The sequence below is a fragment of the Salvia hispanica genome, chromosome 5 (genome assembly GCF_029641045.1).
Source record: "Salvia hispanica isolate PSC_SH4W2 chromosome 5, Shi_PSC_v1, whole genome shotgun sequence".
Classification (NCBI taxonomy): Eukaryota; Viridiplantae; Streptophyta; class Magnoliopsida; order Lamiales; family Lamiaceae; genus Salvia; species Salvia hispanica.
In genome coordinates this window covers 45,159,306-45,175,063 of record NC_142696.1, presented here as the reverse complement: position 1 = coordinate 45,175,063, position 15,758 = coordinate 45,159,306, and the positions used below count along the sequence as shown (strand labels likewise).

The window sequence follows — 15,758 nt, the reverse complement described above, 5'->3', positions numbered from 1 at the left end:
GTTGCGTTTTCATAGTTAGCAATGAGCGAGTAATTAAGAACAGTGATTTTTCCACTTTTTGACATAACCAAGATACTACTACTAGTATTTAATCACTTAGAACTCCAAACATTTATCGTTAGCACTGATTATTCCCTAAAACTACAAAAACGAGTCAAATAAAATGTGTTCAAACTCTGTGCTCTACTAAATTTGTCGTTCTCTACAAATTGCAGCCTATGCATGTAGTACTATGTGTATATGAATTACACACACATGATGTATAGCCAACCAATCTCTATCTTAAACCTTACTACTACATAATTTCCACACTACATGTTCAAATTTACCAAAAACGACCTCCAATCAAAGAGGAAGACATAGAAAGTGTGAACATATTTTACGTGACACAAATCATCCAATCTCTTTATATACACACAACCTCACACTTATAATCTCCATCTCCAGTTGCAAAAGAGATCCAAAATTTGAGCTTTTCTCACCACAACAATGGAGAATCCTGAGAAAATTGAGGCCCCCAAAACCAAAAAAGAACCAAACTACAGAGGAGTGAGAGCCATGCCTTTTGTCATAGGTACAAAATCTCTTGCAAATTATGAATCAAGAATTTTTTGAAAATTAATTCATGGTTGTTTATTGGTAGGTAACGAGACATTTGAGAAGCTTGGAACAATTGGGACATCTTCAAATCTTCTAGTCTACCTCACCACCGTCTTCAACATGAAATCCATCACCGCCACCAACGTCATCAACATCTTCAACGGCACCTGCAACTTCGGCACATTGCTCGGCGCCTTCCTCTCCGACACCTACCTCGGCCGCTACAAAACCCTCGGCCTCGCCTCCATCTCCTCCTTCCTGGTACATTTATTTATTTATTTTACTTCAATTAAAATATCAGTTATAGTTATTTTTTATAGACTGAGATTTACCGTGATTTACCATTGACAGGGCATGCTGGTCCTGACAATGACAGCGACGTTCCCGAGCCTGCACCCGCCAAAATGCGGGAGCGGCGGCGCGTGCGTGGAGGCTTCGATGGGACAGATGGCGTTCCTTTTAACGGCGTTTGTGTTCCTTGTCATCGGGGCGAGTGGGATCCGGCCGTGCAACCTAGCGTTCGGGGCGGACCAGTTCAACCCGAACACGGAATCGGGCAAACAGGGCATCAACAGCTTCTTCAACTGGTACTACTTCACCTTCACGTTCGCGATGATGGTGTCTCTCACCGTCATCGTGTACGTGCAGGCCAGCATCAGCTGGGCCATCGGCCTCGCCATCCCCGCCTTCCTCATGTTCCTCTCGTGCGCCTTCTTCTTCGTCGGTACGAGGATCTACGTCATGATCCTCCCGCTGGGGAGCCCCATCACCAGCGTCGTTCAGACGCTGGTGGTCGCTTTTAAGAAGAGGAAGCTGCAGCTGCCGTCGCAACCACTTAATTCTCTCTTCGTTTACCACAATCCCGATTCCATCAACTCCAGACTCCCTTATACCGAACAATTCAGGTATTTTATCTTATTTCTGTTAGGATAGTCGACTGCACAGTTTGTTTGTTTGATGTTGGTAACCCAAAAATTTGAAATTACTTTTATATGTATCAAATTAGGTGGTTGAATAAAGCAGCAATCATAACAGAAAATGACAAAATCAATGAAGATGGATCAGCAGCAGATCCGTGGAATCTTTGCAGTGTACAGCAAGTGGAGGAGATCAAATGCGTGATCAGAGTGGTCCCCATTTGGGTCTCCGGCATGTTATACTACGTCGTTTTAGTCCAAACTCAGACATATCTAGTCTTCCAAGCCCTCCAAACCGACCGCCGCCTAGGCCGCGGCAGCTTCAAAATCCCGGCCGCCACCTACAACATCTTCACCATGATCAGCCTCACCATCTGGATCCCGGTCTGGGACCGCCTCCTCGTCCCCCTCCTCCGCCGCCTGACCGGGAAGCAAGAGGGGATCACGATGCTGCAGAGGATCGGGTTCGGAATATTCCTCGCGGCCCTGACCATGCTGCTGTCGGGCGCGGTGGAGGCCCACAGGAGGACTGTGGCCCTCACGCGCCCCACACTGGGCGTGGAGGCCCGGCGCGGCGCGGTGTCGGCCATGTCAGGGTACTGGCTGACGCCGCAGCTGGCGCTGACCGGGGTGTCGGAGGCGTTCGCGGTGATAGGCCAGATTGAACTCTTCTACAAGCAGTTCCCGGAGAACATGAGGAGCTTCGCGGGCTCCTTTTTGTTCTGCGGGTTTGCTATATCGAGCTACTTCACGAGCTTTCTCGTGTCGCTCGTGCACAACACGACCCGTGTTGGCGCGTCCGGGAATTGGCTTGCGGAGGATTTGAATGAAGGGAGGTTGGACTATTTTTACTACCTTGTTGCGGGGTTGGAGTTTTTGAATTTGGTGTATTTTTTGGTTTGTGCTAAGTGGTATAGGTACAAGACTAGTGATGATACAAGTGATGGTAAAATGGAGGTGCCTATGGAGAAGATTGATGCTCAAAAATCAGTTTAGTTAGATTTAGGTTTTTGAATAAATTGTTGTTGGTGTGGAAATACGATAGTTGAGTTCAAATACTATAATTTAAGGTGGTAATTCTTCTTTGAAATATAGTCTTGCTTTTATGACTACTAAATCAAAAGATACTATAGTGCATGAGAGATTGATTGAGACAATAGAATCGGATAGAAACATCAAGTACTTTAATTGAATATTTCAATGTTCCTTGCATTTTTAGAATTGAAGTTGATTGTGAAACGGACTTTCTGGGTGTGGGTTTACTTACGGCATGAATACGTTATTCGAATAATTATGAGTCTAATTGATGGAAATAGATTATATAACGTCATACATGATATATGTATAGTGTTAGGTTAGAATAAAATCACAAATGGTATCAACGTAAACGTCTCTAAACTAGCTACTCCAATTATTTCATTTATTAGAATAAATGAAAAAGGCCCATATTTTCTAGAAGAGATTTTATGAGGTGAAGTTCATTTCAAAATAATGATTCGTTTGTATTTTCTATCATAAGTTACAGAAAATAGAATAATTAATTACGTGGGTAAAAGGTAGTTGTTGATAATAAAATAAAACTAAATGCATATTGATAGAAAGGTATCAATATAACAATATATTTTTTCAACAACAACCGTTTATCCTTTTTTACTTGTTCAAACACTTAGATATTCGACATGGTTCTTTCATGTTATAGCATTGAATAAGAATTGGTACTGTATTTACAATCCATCCATATATGTTTTTTTTTTCATAATTTTCTTTTTTGTGTATTTAAGCATTTATATTTTTGACATGAAAATTTAAGTCTTCCTTAGTACGTATTCTTAAATCAAGTTCGTAGGGAGTACTAGAATTGACAGTGACATAAATATATATCGACGTTATAACTAACCAGGTACATTAAAAATGTGACCACGACAAATGTCTAAAAAAAAGAAATAGAACATGATCCAATTAATTGCTCAAACCATTTAGCTCCACATCCATATTTCTTTATTATGGCACATGGTGTGAATGCACATGTGTTTTGATTAAAATTGATCTAACAAATTGTATGGCGTTTTTTTGTATAAAGATTTATCATAATTGAGATAAAAGAGTGTGGGGGAGAGACCACTTTAATTTCTTTTGTAAGTAGCCCCCATCTATTATTTCATGGATCAGAGAATACCTTGTTCCAATTCAACAAGCCTCTTTTTAGTTACATTTCAAATGATTGAAGTAGACAGAATTTAAATTCACACATAGAAAGCTCTTATAACCCAATAATAATATGTCAAGACTACTGAATTTTATAATTTTATTTCTATTTTATATGATTGGAGTGTCGGTTTGCTTTAAACTAAGTCATGGAGTTAGGAGTATAGTATTTTAAAGCTAGATTTATTTAGAAAATAAAGTTAAATAGTCTAAATAAACGCGCGGAACACAGATGCAAGTAGATAAACTTAAATTGGAAGAAAACAAATCTAAAAAAAAGGCTTCATGTATGATAAAAAAAAAAACGTGTAACATGATAGCCAGTGTCTAGACTAGATGTTCATAATCCAAAAGAATAAACTTCTAAAAAAATAAACTTGTCCAAATATAAGAAAAAGGCAGATGTTCACTGGATCATCTTCTCATAGAGTGTATGCTTGCTTAATCTCATCAATATCCAGACCCTTAAGCCTAACAACTGATTCAACGTGTCCTTTCAACGTGCGCAGCTCCCGCATCCTACGCCCAACGACACAATGTGAGATAACAGAATGTCTGGAGTAGACGAAAAATTAAGTAGTAGTCGCATCGTTACCTTGCTATCTCAGCTCTTCGTTTGGCTTCCTCTGCCAGCTGGTTGAGCTCGGAGAAATTGTTTATCTCGTTGAAAAGTTTGGTGTCAGGCACTTGCAGCCCGTGAAGGGTTCTCTGCTCGCGGGCCCATTGAAGCTCACGGTGCTCCTTCCCAAAATCCTTATGTCTGGTGAAAGCAGTCTGCAACGCGAGTAACAAACCATCTTAACATAACTGAATAAGTGTATAAACTATTAAGAGAGCTGAGATGGATTGAAAGTTACCCTTCTTTCAAGAACATGATCCCAAGCTTTCCCACTGAGAGCGTAACGCGTGAAGAATTTGATGATGTCGAGAGGGATGTAGGTGACGATGTTGTATAGCCAGATCACGCCCGCCCAGCCCCAACCGATTCCTTCAATTGCTGCAAAGCTCCAGTTTGCATATACCGCTATTAGAGTAGCAACCTGAAAGGCGGGCGACACAAGATGATCAAGTTTATGCAATAGTGAATTTGCATGATGATCAGACAATTGCTAACCAGTTGGGCAACGGCAAATGCAGCCACGAGCAACAGACCAGGGCGCTCAACAAACGACCAGCTTCTTGATCTTGTCACGAATATCAGAGCCTGGCTGATGGTGCTCACTTGCAGATATATTGCTGAAGCAAGCATCCTGAAGTCGCCGTTGGGAGTTTTCTCAAGTGTTTCCACCCCAAACACGCGCTGCCAGAGCAAAATGAGACGAAAATATTAGCAACTACAGCAATAAAAGTGTGCACAGCTACTACCATAGATCACATTACATATAACTTGACAACGAACTTACGGGAAAGAAATCTGTTTTATACGCTGTCCAAAAGAAGATGACAGTCATCAATGCCAAGTAACTACCAAGAACGATACCAGTTGCAAAGATTTCGGAGAGCTTCCAGCTGTCTGGCAGAGGTGATGGTTTAACTCTATCTTTCGATATAGTCATGATGGTACCTTGATTATATAAGTTGCAGCGTAAGTTACAGCGAGGAGAAAATGTAAAAGGGAAAGAGACTTCTCGCGTGAATAGTCAAAAATAGTGCAGATGGTAAAGAGCTAACCATCATTGAGTATTGCAATGATAAGAACCATAAAAGGCGGAAAGTCGAATTCCCATATCAAGGCTAACAGCATGAAACCAAGCTGATACATGGAAGGGGAAAACCATCAAGCTACAGCATTGTGAAAAGTAGCAACAAGGAAGTTTCATAATGCTGGAAAACTAACATCAATAGTAACTTACCACAACACGAATTGTAATAGAAACGGCATAAATCTGTCAAAAATATGGAACTTTCCATTGGTGAGATGGTGAAATATTTGAAGCAAGTATATGTGGACGGTTGAACTATCAAACAAGAGTTTTACCGTGTAGTTCTTCATCCTCTGGAAGATCGCTCGACTGCTCAGAACAGCGCAGACGATGACACTGAGTCCAGGTTCAGTAAGGACGATGTCAGAAGCACTGCGTGCTGCATCAGTTGCATCGGCTACAGCAATGCCGATATCAGCCTTTTTCAGAGCAGGAGCATCATTCACTCCATCGCCGGTCATTCCACATATGTGTTTTCTAGCTTGCAGGCGCTTTACAATCTCATATTTATGTTCTGACAAGTATATCCAAGATGAGCATAAAACTTGAGAATGCACATTAGGATTAGGATTAGGATTCGAGAGAGAAAGAGTCATTACCTGGGAAGACACCAGCAAAGCCATCAGCTTTCTCAATGAGCTCATCAATCGGCAGAGTAGCAATCGATTCATCCTTATTTTGGCCCAGTAAAGCTGATGACGGATACATATTAGTCCCCATTCCTAGTCTCCGGCCGGTTTCCTTTCCTATTGCAAGCTGATCCCCTGTTGCAACAGACAGATTTCTCATCTAAGTTAAAAGATAAACTGCATTATAACACATCCTAAATGCATAGTCATCAATCAAGCTTGTAATATCACATGAAGCCTTACCAGTTATCATTTTGACATTGACTCCGAGATCTAATGCCTCTCTTATAGTTTTTGCACTGTCGTGTCTAGGCGGATCAAAGAGAGGCACTAGACCAATGAATTGCCATGGTCCTCCAGTACTATCTTTCGTTTTTTCTGGAAGTTCCTGCAAATAATGTGCGATAGTTCGTTCAATACATAGTATTGGGAGATTAAAGCACAGTAGTGCATGATGAATAATACCTGGTATGCCACACCAAGTGATCTCAGACCTCTTTCCGCAAAATCATCAATCACAGCATGAACTCTTCGCTCTATGTGAGACTTATTGTGTGCAAGGTTTAGAATCTGCGAATGCATGTTCCGTTAATGAAACAAGGAAAAGAGGCATGAACTGTGACAAACTATACCTGCTCTGGTGCACCTTTGCTAGCCCTGTGCCACTTTCCTTCGTTGTCTATGTAAGTCAATGCTGTTCTCTTGTCAGTCGGGTTGAAAGGAAGGAAGTGCACTTCTCGAACTCCAGCACGTGCCTGTTCACAGTCTTATTAAAAGTCAAGATTTGCAAAACTTTCTAGTTTTGAGGCAGACAGAGTGACAATAGCTACCTCTTTCGGATCAGCCAGCATTCCTACAATGGCAGCATCTATGGCGTCCTGGTTTTCTGTTCGAGAGGCTCTAGCCGCCATCAGAAGAACCATATCAGCATCAACATCTTTCGAAAACACCTTAGGACAAGAAGTTCAATCAGTATAGAAGCACACACGCATCCAAATCATTAGGAGAGGAGCACAAGCCTACCTCGATGAGATTCTTATCAACGGTAAGCTTGTTCAGAGTGAGGGTCCCTGTCTTGTCGCTGCAAAGCACATCCATCCCGGCCATCTCTTCTATAGCAGTCATTCTCTTTGTTATAGCTCCCTGCACATATTTACACATATCATTGCACTGTGGTGTATGTTGAGTAAACACTAAACCAATATATAAATCCGAAGAATCAAGAAAACCTGCTGAGCCAAACGATGAGAGCCAATCGCCATTGTAACAGAGAGGACAGTTGGCATGGCTATTGGAATTCCTCCAATGAGGAGAACAAGAAGATTGTCGATGCCAGCCCGGTATTTCCTGTGTTGAATAGTGTACATCACTATACACTCTATAACCATCCCCACCGCAATGGAGCATATGCAGAAGTTTCCAATCGCAGTTAAAACCTGAGCATAGAGAAATAAAATTATGAAAAGGAGAGATTAGCAACAGCTTTTGTTCCAAAATATACTAAAAAGAGTACTCATTCAATAATGCAACATGCCTTTTGGAAGTGCCCGACTTGATTAGTGGTGTCGACAAGGTGAGCAGCCTTTCCAAAGAAGGTGTGAACACCCGTTGCATAAACAACAGCTTCGAGCTCTCCCAGTTTGCACGTAGAACCAGAGTAAACTGCTTCTCCTGGACCCTTGTTCACAGGAAGGGACTCCCCTGTCAAAGCAGACTGCAAACGCGAGATCAGTCGCTACATTAAAACAAAATGTGCATGCAGTCGACACACACCTGATCAATTTTAAGGGCATCGCCCTCCAAGAGACGAACATCAGCAGGAACTATATCTCCAAGCTTTATGCTAACAATGTCTCCAGGCACCAATCCGGAAGCCTCTATCTCGCTCCACGCCCCATTTCTAAGAACCTTGAGAAAATAACTAGAGGATCAAACAAAAAAACCACAAATGTGCAGTCACTATTAACCGAGAGTTTCTGCTGAGATCGAACTTTTGCTTTTGGAGCAAGGCGAGCCATGAGAGCAGCTGCTGCATTGCCTGCGTTATTCTCCTCGATGAAACTAATAGTCGAGTTGATGAAAAGCAAGGTGATGATACCCACAAAGTCCTGCCAATCCGGAGCCTTTCCCTGCCATGTTAAAATCAAGGATCAGAAAGCACCATTGAAAAAGTTTGTCCTAGAAAGAATGTCTTACTCCTCCATTAGCAAGGGCAATTGCCATGATAGCCGCCACTTCCATAACCCATGAAAGAGGATTCCACATAAACCCCAAAAACTTGAGGAATTTACTCTCCTAGAGCAAGCAAAACCCCATAAGTATATCATCAAGACTCATAGCTAATAAAAGTAAACAAGAATAGGGATTAAAATTGAATGAAATATGAGCACCTTCTTTTCTTCAAGCCTGTTGTATCCAACCTCGTTCAACCTCTCTTCAGCATCCTCAGTAGTGAGGCCCTCTTTGGTACATTTCAGACGTGGAAACAGCTCATCAATGGCGCAGTGTTCCTGCACACACACACACACACGATACCATTAGCAAGCAAGTTGAAAAAATAAAGAAAAATGGATAAAACTCCGAATTACCAAATCGACTGTCTCGTTCACGAGAGCTTCCATCTTCACAAAAGCCAGCAAAAACTCCTTTTCACAAATACGAAATGTTTCTTGAATCAAGAAGCTAGTTCAAGAAACGCCATGGACAAGAACTTCTGCAGTTTAAAAAATTGGGAATTATCATTGTGAGTATTTCTCAACGAAATTGATGAAACAAAAAACACAGTCTACCAACTAATAACCAAACATTCATTTGTACCTTCCAGTGTTGATGAAGAAAGTGATTAGATTACGCAGAAATAGAGGTTGGATTTGAAAAGATCTATCTGCATGTGTTGCTGCTAAATACTAGCAACAAACTGAATAGCAGAAAATAACCGCAATAGCCGCCCTCTCTTTCTCTCTCTCTCCAAATCGTTACAATCCGTTTCAACGGAACTACGATTATTTTGGGTGCTCATTTATTGGATTTAATTGTTAATTCAGTTTGTATCATATTTATGCATTGTTTATATAATATTACTGATTTTTTTAATAAAGAAAAGTGTGTTATTTCAATTTTCAAACAATAAAACTAAGCCACCACATTATGCATGTACACACGAGATTTCATTTAATAAATACTAGTACTCGTAGTATATAAAATTATTAATTGATGCTCAAATTTTATTTTATACTCCATAATTGTTCTATTTTAATCATTTAGCTTCAAATAATATTTTATTTATAAAATCAAATGTAAATTAAAAAAAACTAATTCCAAAAAGCTCTATAGGTGGCTGTTTAGTACTAGTACTAGTAGTATGATGGGAACATACTTGGGCACAATAATTCTACTATTTATGACTAAAAGGAGCAAGAGTTGTCTATTGTTGATGGTTTCACAACATGATTTCAAGAGTTGAGTTTAAAAAGTTACATTCTGAAAGGAATAAATCAGTACTTCAAAATACCAAGAATAAATAATCAGTATATTACAGAAACATTTAGTACATGCATTCGATTTAATGTTATTGTCATCTTTATAGAAGGCAAATTGCAAGCAAATTAATCAAGGATAAATCCTAAAATCAATTTTGTTAACAATAGTGGATAATACCTTTAAAATAAAATTATGATCTCCAATGATTGATGACTTGGTTGCTCCTTCTACTCGAGTCTGGATCCTCCCTCCTCCGATCTTTTGATTGCAATAGAGAAAAACTTTTAATCTGATCACATATTTATAATCAAATTTTTTAAAAAGATGAACATAATCTGGAAAACTAAAGAATATCTTTTTTTTAATCTACCCGAATTTTAATAAACATAATGTGGAGATAAAAATACTTTATAAATATATCCTCCAGAATTCTAACAGGAGTATGACGTGCCAATTGCCATCATCCATATCTACTCTGGATTCCCACGTAAGTATGAATTTTCATCATTCATATCTGCTGATTAAAATCTTATATTTATGGAATATATATGAAAGTCATTACCCACCTCTTTTAATTTTGATTTAATTCTACTCTCGTGTTCTCTATACCGATATCAAGACTAAATAAATAGGGCAAATTGCGAAATAAATCACTATTCGAATTCTGATATATCCCACACTTTTTAAAAACTAAAAATTGAATAAAGAGAGTTGAAAAATTAGTAATTATCTCATCTACCTTATTTCTAGGGAAATTTGCAAGTGGCGCATCATCATATATTTTACTGGAAAGGAGGCAAAAATATGAATTCACCTGAATTTGACAAACTTCATGATTTATTTGACAATTTACCATAATAATATGAATATTTAGAAGAAAAAAAAAACGGAGGGGACAAGTGCATTGGGAGATTCTGGACTGAGATTATTACAATAAATCATTGAATAAATGAATCAACGTTTAACATTTCAAATCACGTATACACACACATGTGAGACAGTATACAGATTGCTAAAATATACAGCACAAACATGGGCACAGCCTCTTTACCTATCCCTGAAAATTCCTCTGCTCATCGAACCCATCTCCCACCAAGGAAGCATCGCGAACCAAGAATACAGAATCACAACGAATCTCGTCCTCAAGCCTCCTCCGCTTTCAGAAGCCTCAGGTCTTCAAGAAATAACCGGTTTTCTTTCCAGTTTGCAGCAACAGGTGGGATTGGCAGTAACCGAAAGCATACAGCGAACTGAAAATGTTAAACTACGACAGTTTGACCTGTAAAACCATCTTGCAGCTGTAGAGAGCCATCTTTCATCAAGTTTAAGCTCAAGCTCTTGAATCTTTCTCTCGAATACTGTCGCGAGGCCTTTCTCCAGTCCGTCCCTGTTTTCATCATTGCCACAAACTCATCGTAGCTGATTTTCCCGTCCTGCGAGAACCCCAATTATGATAATAAGCACTCAGTTATTAATTACGGATATAAAAGAATATGGCAAGATCAGGGTCTTAAACCTTGTCAGTATCAACTTCGCCCATGATGTTGTTAAGTACATCAAGTTCGGGTTCACCTGAATCGTCCACTAAAGCTTCTCGTAGCTCGTCTAGTTCTATGTACCCACTCCCATCTTTGTCGAAGAACGTAAATGCTTTGCGGAAATGCTCGTCGTTCTCCATCCTCTGTAGGTGGATTGTAACAGCCACAAATTCTCCATAGTCCAACACACCGTTCCCATCAACATCAGCCTATTGAATTTAGAGACGAGTTCTTGAGTTAGGACACTTGCAAAAATCTGGGTTTTAGGGATAAAGATATTGCAGAAATCTGGGTTTCAGGGAGTAATACTTCCTATACCACTAGATAAGAGTGAACTAGGTTATCTTGAATTCACATCTGATTCTTAAAGCAAAAATTCAACATTGACAAATATTTCAAGTTTTTAACAGTGAGGGGTATTGATGCTTTCAAGACTGAGATTTGGATACTCACCACATCCATTAGTAGCCTTATCTCAGGATCTGCAAGCTGGGAACCCACTTTCCTCAAACCAGCTTTTAGTTCCTCAAATGTTACCTTCCCATCATCATCAGTATCCATCAATGCGAACATATCTCTAATTATTTCTACCTCTTCAACAGACAAATGTTCCGCGATTACCTACACAGTTGTGTTACGATCAGATTATCATTACCAGAGTGAAGTAACTAAAGATTAAAAAAAATGTTTAAAAAAATGGCAGCGTCTAACTCATGCATCTGTCACTAAGCAACATCATGTCTCAGTTTTAAGTTTATATATGGCTGTAGATAACCAATAATCATTTTCCTAAATTTAGTAGTCTGTGCTGAGGAAGAACTTTGTGTTTGCAATAACAAGCTCAAAGTTTACCAATACATAAGGCTAGATGCTTACCCTCAGAGCTTTCTTCTTGAATCTGTTCATTACAGAAAATTGTTTGAGTCTTGCTCTTACAATATCCCCCAAAGGTACATTTGGAGCCTTTTTCGCATTTTGTATCCATGGATGCTCTGCTCAAAACCACATAGTACATGTTAGAACTGTTGCACAAAAACAAGATGTTGCATAAATTTCATCTCTTGTTTTGCAAGATTAGCAAACTATAATATGCTCTGATACTCATTTTTAACTCACATCTTTGCATTAAATTTATTTTCATATAACTAGATCTCAATTGATTAATACATAGTACTATCATAGGCTTTTGTGGTTCCTACATTTCAAAAAAACTGTTATACACAAGTGATATATGAACAAGTAAGCCTTTCCATGAATTGCTAGAAATTTAGGGCGACACCAGTACATGTTCACTAGGACAAACAGTTTAGGAGAATGAATAGAACAGTGTGTTCCGATCAGGAAGTACAGGAAGTAGATGCGCAGAAAAATGACTTTCTTAGCTCAAAACTTTCAGATCTTTGAGAGTTACTCCTTTTGTTCCACTCAAAGTGACACATATCTAAAATGAAGCCACCATACTCTCTACTTTGTTCTATCTCCTACTTCATTCTCTCTCCACTTAACGAACTAAATAACACTACATTAAATCATGTGTCGTAAAAGAAATGCTTCACTTTAAATGAAATGAGAGAGTACTATTTATTGATTTTGATGTTTTATGGAATAGAATTTAAAAGAATCAGATAACTTTTCTCACTGTCACATCTTTCCTCCTCAGCATGCAAGCTTACAATTATTCACAATCAAAGTATTCATGGATAACACAAGCACTACCTCTCTCACTTTTCTATAAAAGTGTGGTTTGAAAATATTAGACAAACTCACCAAGAACCTGCTCAGCTGTCAAACGCTTTTCGGTGTCTGGTTCCAGCATTTGCCTAACAAGGCTTTTTGCACTTTCAGAAACCTGTGGCCATGGCTCCCTTTTGAAATCAATCACGCCTCTCAAAATCGCAAGCGCCACACCTTGCTCGCTTTCTGCATTGAGCAGCAAACAGAGCAATATCTCAGGTCTGTGTCCTGCTTATTGGCTCTAAGTTTCGAATCAAAACGGAGAGTATACCTGCCCAAAACGGAGGAACACCACACAATAGAATATACAGAATCACTCCAGCACTCCATATATCAACTTCAGGTCCATAATTTCGCTTCAATACCTCCGGCGCCATATAATACGGACTTCCCACGATTTCAGAAAACCTTTCACCTGATTCCACAAATATTATTTACCAAAATTTAAGCTCAAACATAAATTCGAATCCCCTCCGTTAGGTTTCACCAATTTTCAATTAGAGATTATCGATCACAATTAGGATTTGATAGCAAACCTACCAGGCTTGAAGAAGACCGACAAGCCGAAATCGATGACTTTGAGAGCCGAATTCTCCTTCTTGTTAGCGAAGAGGAAATTCTCCGGTTTCAAATCTCTATGCATAACGCCGTTCTGGTGGCACATCCGGACGACCTGAGCTACGGTCTTGGCGACGGTGGCGGCCGCCCTCTCGCTGTAGTGTCCCCGCGCCACGATCCTGTCGAAGAGCTCTCCGCCCTCGCAGAGCTCCATCACGAGGTGCACAGCCTCGCTGTCCTCGTAGGCGGCGCGCATCTTCACGATGTTGGCGTGCTCCGGCAGGCTCGACATGATCGCCACCTCGCGGCGGACGTCCTCGACGTCGACCGCGGTGCGGAGCTTCTTCTTCGAGATGGACTTGCACGCGAGCGCCTCGCGCGTCTCGCGGTCGGTGCAGAGGTAGGTGACGCCGAACTCGCCACGGCCGAGCTCGCGGCCGAGGACGTACTTGTCGGAGATCCGCGTGCGCGGCATGAAGTCCTTCAGCACGCGGATCGGAGCCGGGGATCGGGAGTAGGGATTGGGGAAGTGCTCGCCGCGGTGGTTTTTGCGGGGTTTTGAATTTGGGGGCTCCGTTTCGGGAGGTCGGATGCACGCGTTGCAATTCCCCATGGATGAGAGTTTTGAGGTCGAAGAGTTCTGAAGGAATGAGAATTTGCAGCGCCGCCGTCAGTGGTGGTGGTGGTGGTGGTGGTGGAAGAAGAAGATTGTAATTTTGGTGGAAAAGTGTTTGTGTTTAAAAAAGGAGTTTTTATAATGTTTAAGAATTTTAATTATTGTTTTGCTTTTGGCCTTTGGAATTATCGTTTCACATTTGATTTATATATTTCGCTTTACATTTATATTTATGATATATAACACATTTTTGTGTAATTGGATCATATATTTCATATTATCTTTGAACAAATTGTTTGAATTTATCATCTTATCTTGTAACTTGTACCTAACTTACATTCATAATTTGGAGTTGGAATTGATTGATCCAAATTAATATGCGTCGTAGAGTAGGAAAAGGGTGGATATTAATCAGTGCAACATATGCAATAAATTGTTGTTTACGATGTGGTTGTGAGCATGTTCCAAGAATTGAAAGGTAAATTGTGTTTTTGTTGATCGATGAAATAAAAAACAAATTATTAGTCGGTGGCATTAATAGTCATACCAAAGTCTCTTTGGATGAGATAATTCGTAAGCGACAAAACTTATATACTACGACTATAGTACTATCTTGGCTTAATTGAGACTCTTGGTATTTTGAATACAATCTCTTCACGCACCAAACTCTCCCAAAATTACGAGCACTTAATTCATATCATTACTTAACAATTATCTGAATTCTGAGCATAAATCCGTCAAGCTGTCTAACGTGTTTGAAATATTTCACTATACGAAGATAATTTATTTTAAATTTATTGATAGTAAGTCGAATAGACAGCATCAGATCAGTAAGCATATAATTAGTTCAATATTTCTAATAGATGAATGCTGCTTAATTAATGATTTATGTAATTATCGACTAAAATTCGGTGCACTGACAGTTTTAATGACGGAAGGATTCAAAGTCAAGGTGTTTTTCAACTTCCCAAAAAGAAAATCAAAACAAACAAGAAATCGAGTTTTTATAATTAGATTTTGATTCTTCATTTTGACTGCTAAGTCTCTAACTACCGAATGCCGTGGAATTTTAATAATCATTAATTGCGTAACGACAGAAAAAAGAAAAATATTCGATTTTCTTAAGATTTAAATTTTTGTTTCTTTTTTAATTGAGCTATGATATGAATTCGATTGATTTTACTCTAGATTTGAGGGAGTTTATTAATATCGGTGCAATGTCAAATGTGTATAACTGTATAAGGAGTGTGTGTATTGTGTGAAATACAACAATCCTTTGATGCTATTTTTTGTGATTTAAATGTTTTTCTTCTGGTAAATTAAACATGCCTGTAATGGAATAGTATTATACTAATTAGGAAGAAATTAAGTCTGAAATCCAACAAAGATGTATTAGGCTTTCTTAGTAATGTTTTGTTACGCGTAGAAGTTGGTAACTCTTTGATGCTATAATTTTTCATATTATAGTAAAACAATTTAATAACTGAATATGGAGATCTCTTATTTTTGTTTTTTCGTTTGACAAGTGTCGTGTGGAATGACTTAGAGTTGTCGCGAGAAATAAGAAATTGTTCTAGAAGTTGATAGTAGTAGTAGTAGGATAGTGATAAAATGCAAACTTATAGTATATTGTACAAACTCAAAACTCCTCAACATAACTTCAACACAATTTCAATACAATATTAACGCAGTGTAAAATTTCAAGATTTTAATGTCAACACAATATCAACAAAATATCAACACAGCATCAATCATTCTGTTGATGTTTTTTTGTGATC

At 39.2% G+C, this 15,758-nt stretch overlaps 3 protein-coding genes across 3 annotated transcripts; 1 reads left to right on the top strand and 2 right to left on the bottom strand.

Annotated features, from left to right (window-relative positions):
• Window positions 1-319: 319 nt before the first annotated feature.
• LOC125188901 (protein NRT1/ PTR FAMILY 2.11-like) lies at window positions 320-2,607 on the top strand. Its single transcript, XM_048085995.2, has 4 exons — window positions 320-574; window positions 644-861; window positions 952-1,505; window positions 1,607-2,607. Exons 1-4 carry the CDS (start codon window positions 490-492, stop codon window positions 2,511-2,513), a joined length of 1,764 nt encoding a protein of 587 aa, XP_047941952.1. The 5' UTR covers window positions 320-489; the 3' UTR covers window positions 2,514-2,607.
• Window positions 2,608-3,992: 1,385 nt separating this feature from the next.
• Window positions 3,993-8,769, bottom strand: LOC125188895 (plasma membrane ATPase 2-like). The gene is made up of 21 exons (XM_048085986.2): window positions 8,643-8,769; window positions 8,445-8,564; window positions 8,251-8,349; window positions 8,046-8,183; window positions 7,828-7,962; window positions 7,589-7,768; window positions 7,284-7,490; window positions 7,078-7,197; window positions 6,885-7,004; window positions 6,687-6,809; window positions 6,520-6,624; window positions 6,298-6,442; window positions 6,025-6,189; window positions 5,701-5,939; window positions 5,576-5,608; window positions 5,394-5,475; window positions 5,126-5,286; window positions 4,837-5,022; window positions 4,580-4,762; window positions 4,318-4,496; window positions 3,993-4,241 (listed from the first exon to the last, which is right to left on the bottom strand). The coding sequence occupies exons 1-21, from the start codon at window positions 8,673-8,675 to the stop codon at window positions 4,145-4,147; spliced, it is 2,850 nt and encodes a 949-aa protein (XP_047941943.1). The 5' UTR covers window positions 8,676-8,769; the 3' UTR covers window positions 3,993-4,144.
• Window positions 8,770-10,454: 1,685 nt separating this feature from the next.
• Window positions 10,455-14,118, bottom strand: LOC125188896 (calcium-dependent protein kinase 10-like). Its single transcript, XM_048085989.2, has 7 exons — window positions 13,347-14,118; window positions 13,078-13,221; window positions 12,840-12,992; window positions 11,949-12,064; window positions 11,526-11,693; window positions 11,051-11,281; window positions 10,455-10,967 (listed from the first exon to the last, which is right to left on the bottom strand). The coding sequence occupies exons 1-7, from the start codon at window positions 13,975-13,977 to the stop codon at window positions 10,794-10,796; spliced, it is 1,617 nt and encodes a 538-aa protein (XP_047941946.1). The 5' UTR covers window positions 13,978-14,118; the 3' UTR covers window positions 10,455-10,793.
• Between the last annotated feature and the right edge of the window lie 1,640 nt (window positions 14,119-15,758).

What these genes read in the sequence shown, in the direction of transcription:
- LOC125188896 (XM_048085989.2), bottom strand. Translation starts at nt 13,977, where the DNA reads ATGGGGAATTGCAACGCGTGCATCCGACCTCCCGAAACGGAGCCCCCA. An exon ending in GTCGGTCTTCTTCAAGCCTG is followed by an intron (nt 13,222 to 13,346) that starts GTAGGTTTGCTA and finishes TTGTGGAATCAG; the next exon opens with GTGAAAGGTTTTCTGAAATC. An exon ending in TAAGGCTACTAATGGATGTG is followed by an intron (nt 11,282 to 11,525) that starts GTGAGTATCCAA and finishes TAAATTCAATAG; the next exon opens with GCTGATGTTGATGGGAACGG.
- LOC125188895 (XM_048085986.2), bottom strand. Translation starts at nt 8,675, where the DNA reads ATGGAAGCTCTCGTGAACGAGACAGTCGATTTG. An exon ending in TTGCCCTTGCTAATGGAGGA is followed by an intron (nt 8,184 to 8,250) that starts GTAAGACATTCT and finishes TTAACATGGCAG; the next exon opens with GGAAAGGCTCCGGATTGGCA. An exon ending in ATAAAACAGATTTCTTTCCC is followed by an intron (nt 5,023 to 5,125) that starts GTAAGTTCGTTG and finishes TTGCTCTGGCAG; the next exon opens with CGCGTGTTTGGGGTGGAAAC.
- LOC125188901 (XM_048085995.2), top strand. Translation starts at nt 490, where the DNA reads ATGGAGAATCCTGAGAAAATTGAGGCCCCCAAAACCAAAAAAGAACCA. An exon ending in AGCCATGCCTTTTGTCATAG is followed by an intron (nt 575 to 643) that starts GTACAAAATCTC and finishes GTTTATTGGTAG; the next exon opens with GTAACGAGACATTTGAGAAG. An exon ending in CCTCCATCTCCTCCTTCCTG is followed by an intron (nt 862 to 951) that starts GTACATTTATTT and finishes TACCATTGACAG; the next exon opens with GGCATGCTGGTCCTGACAAT.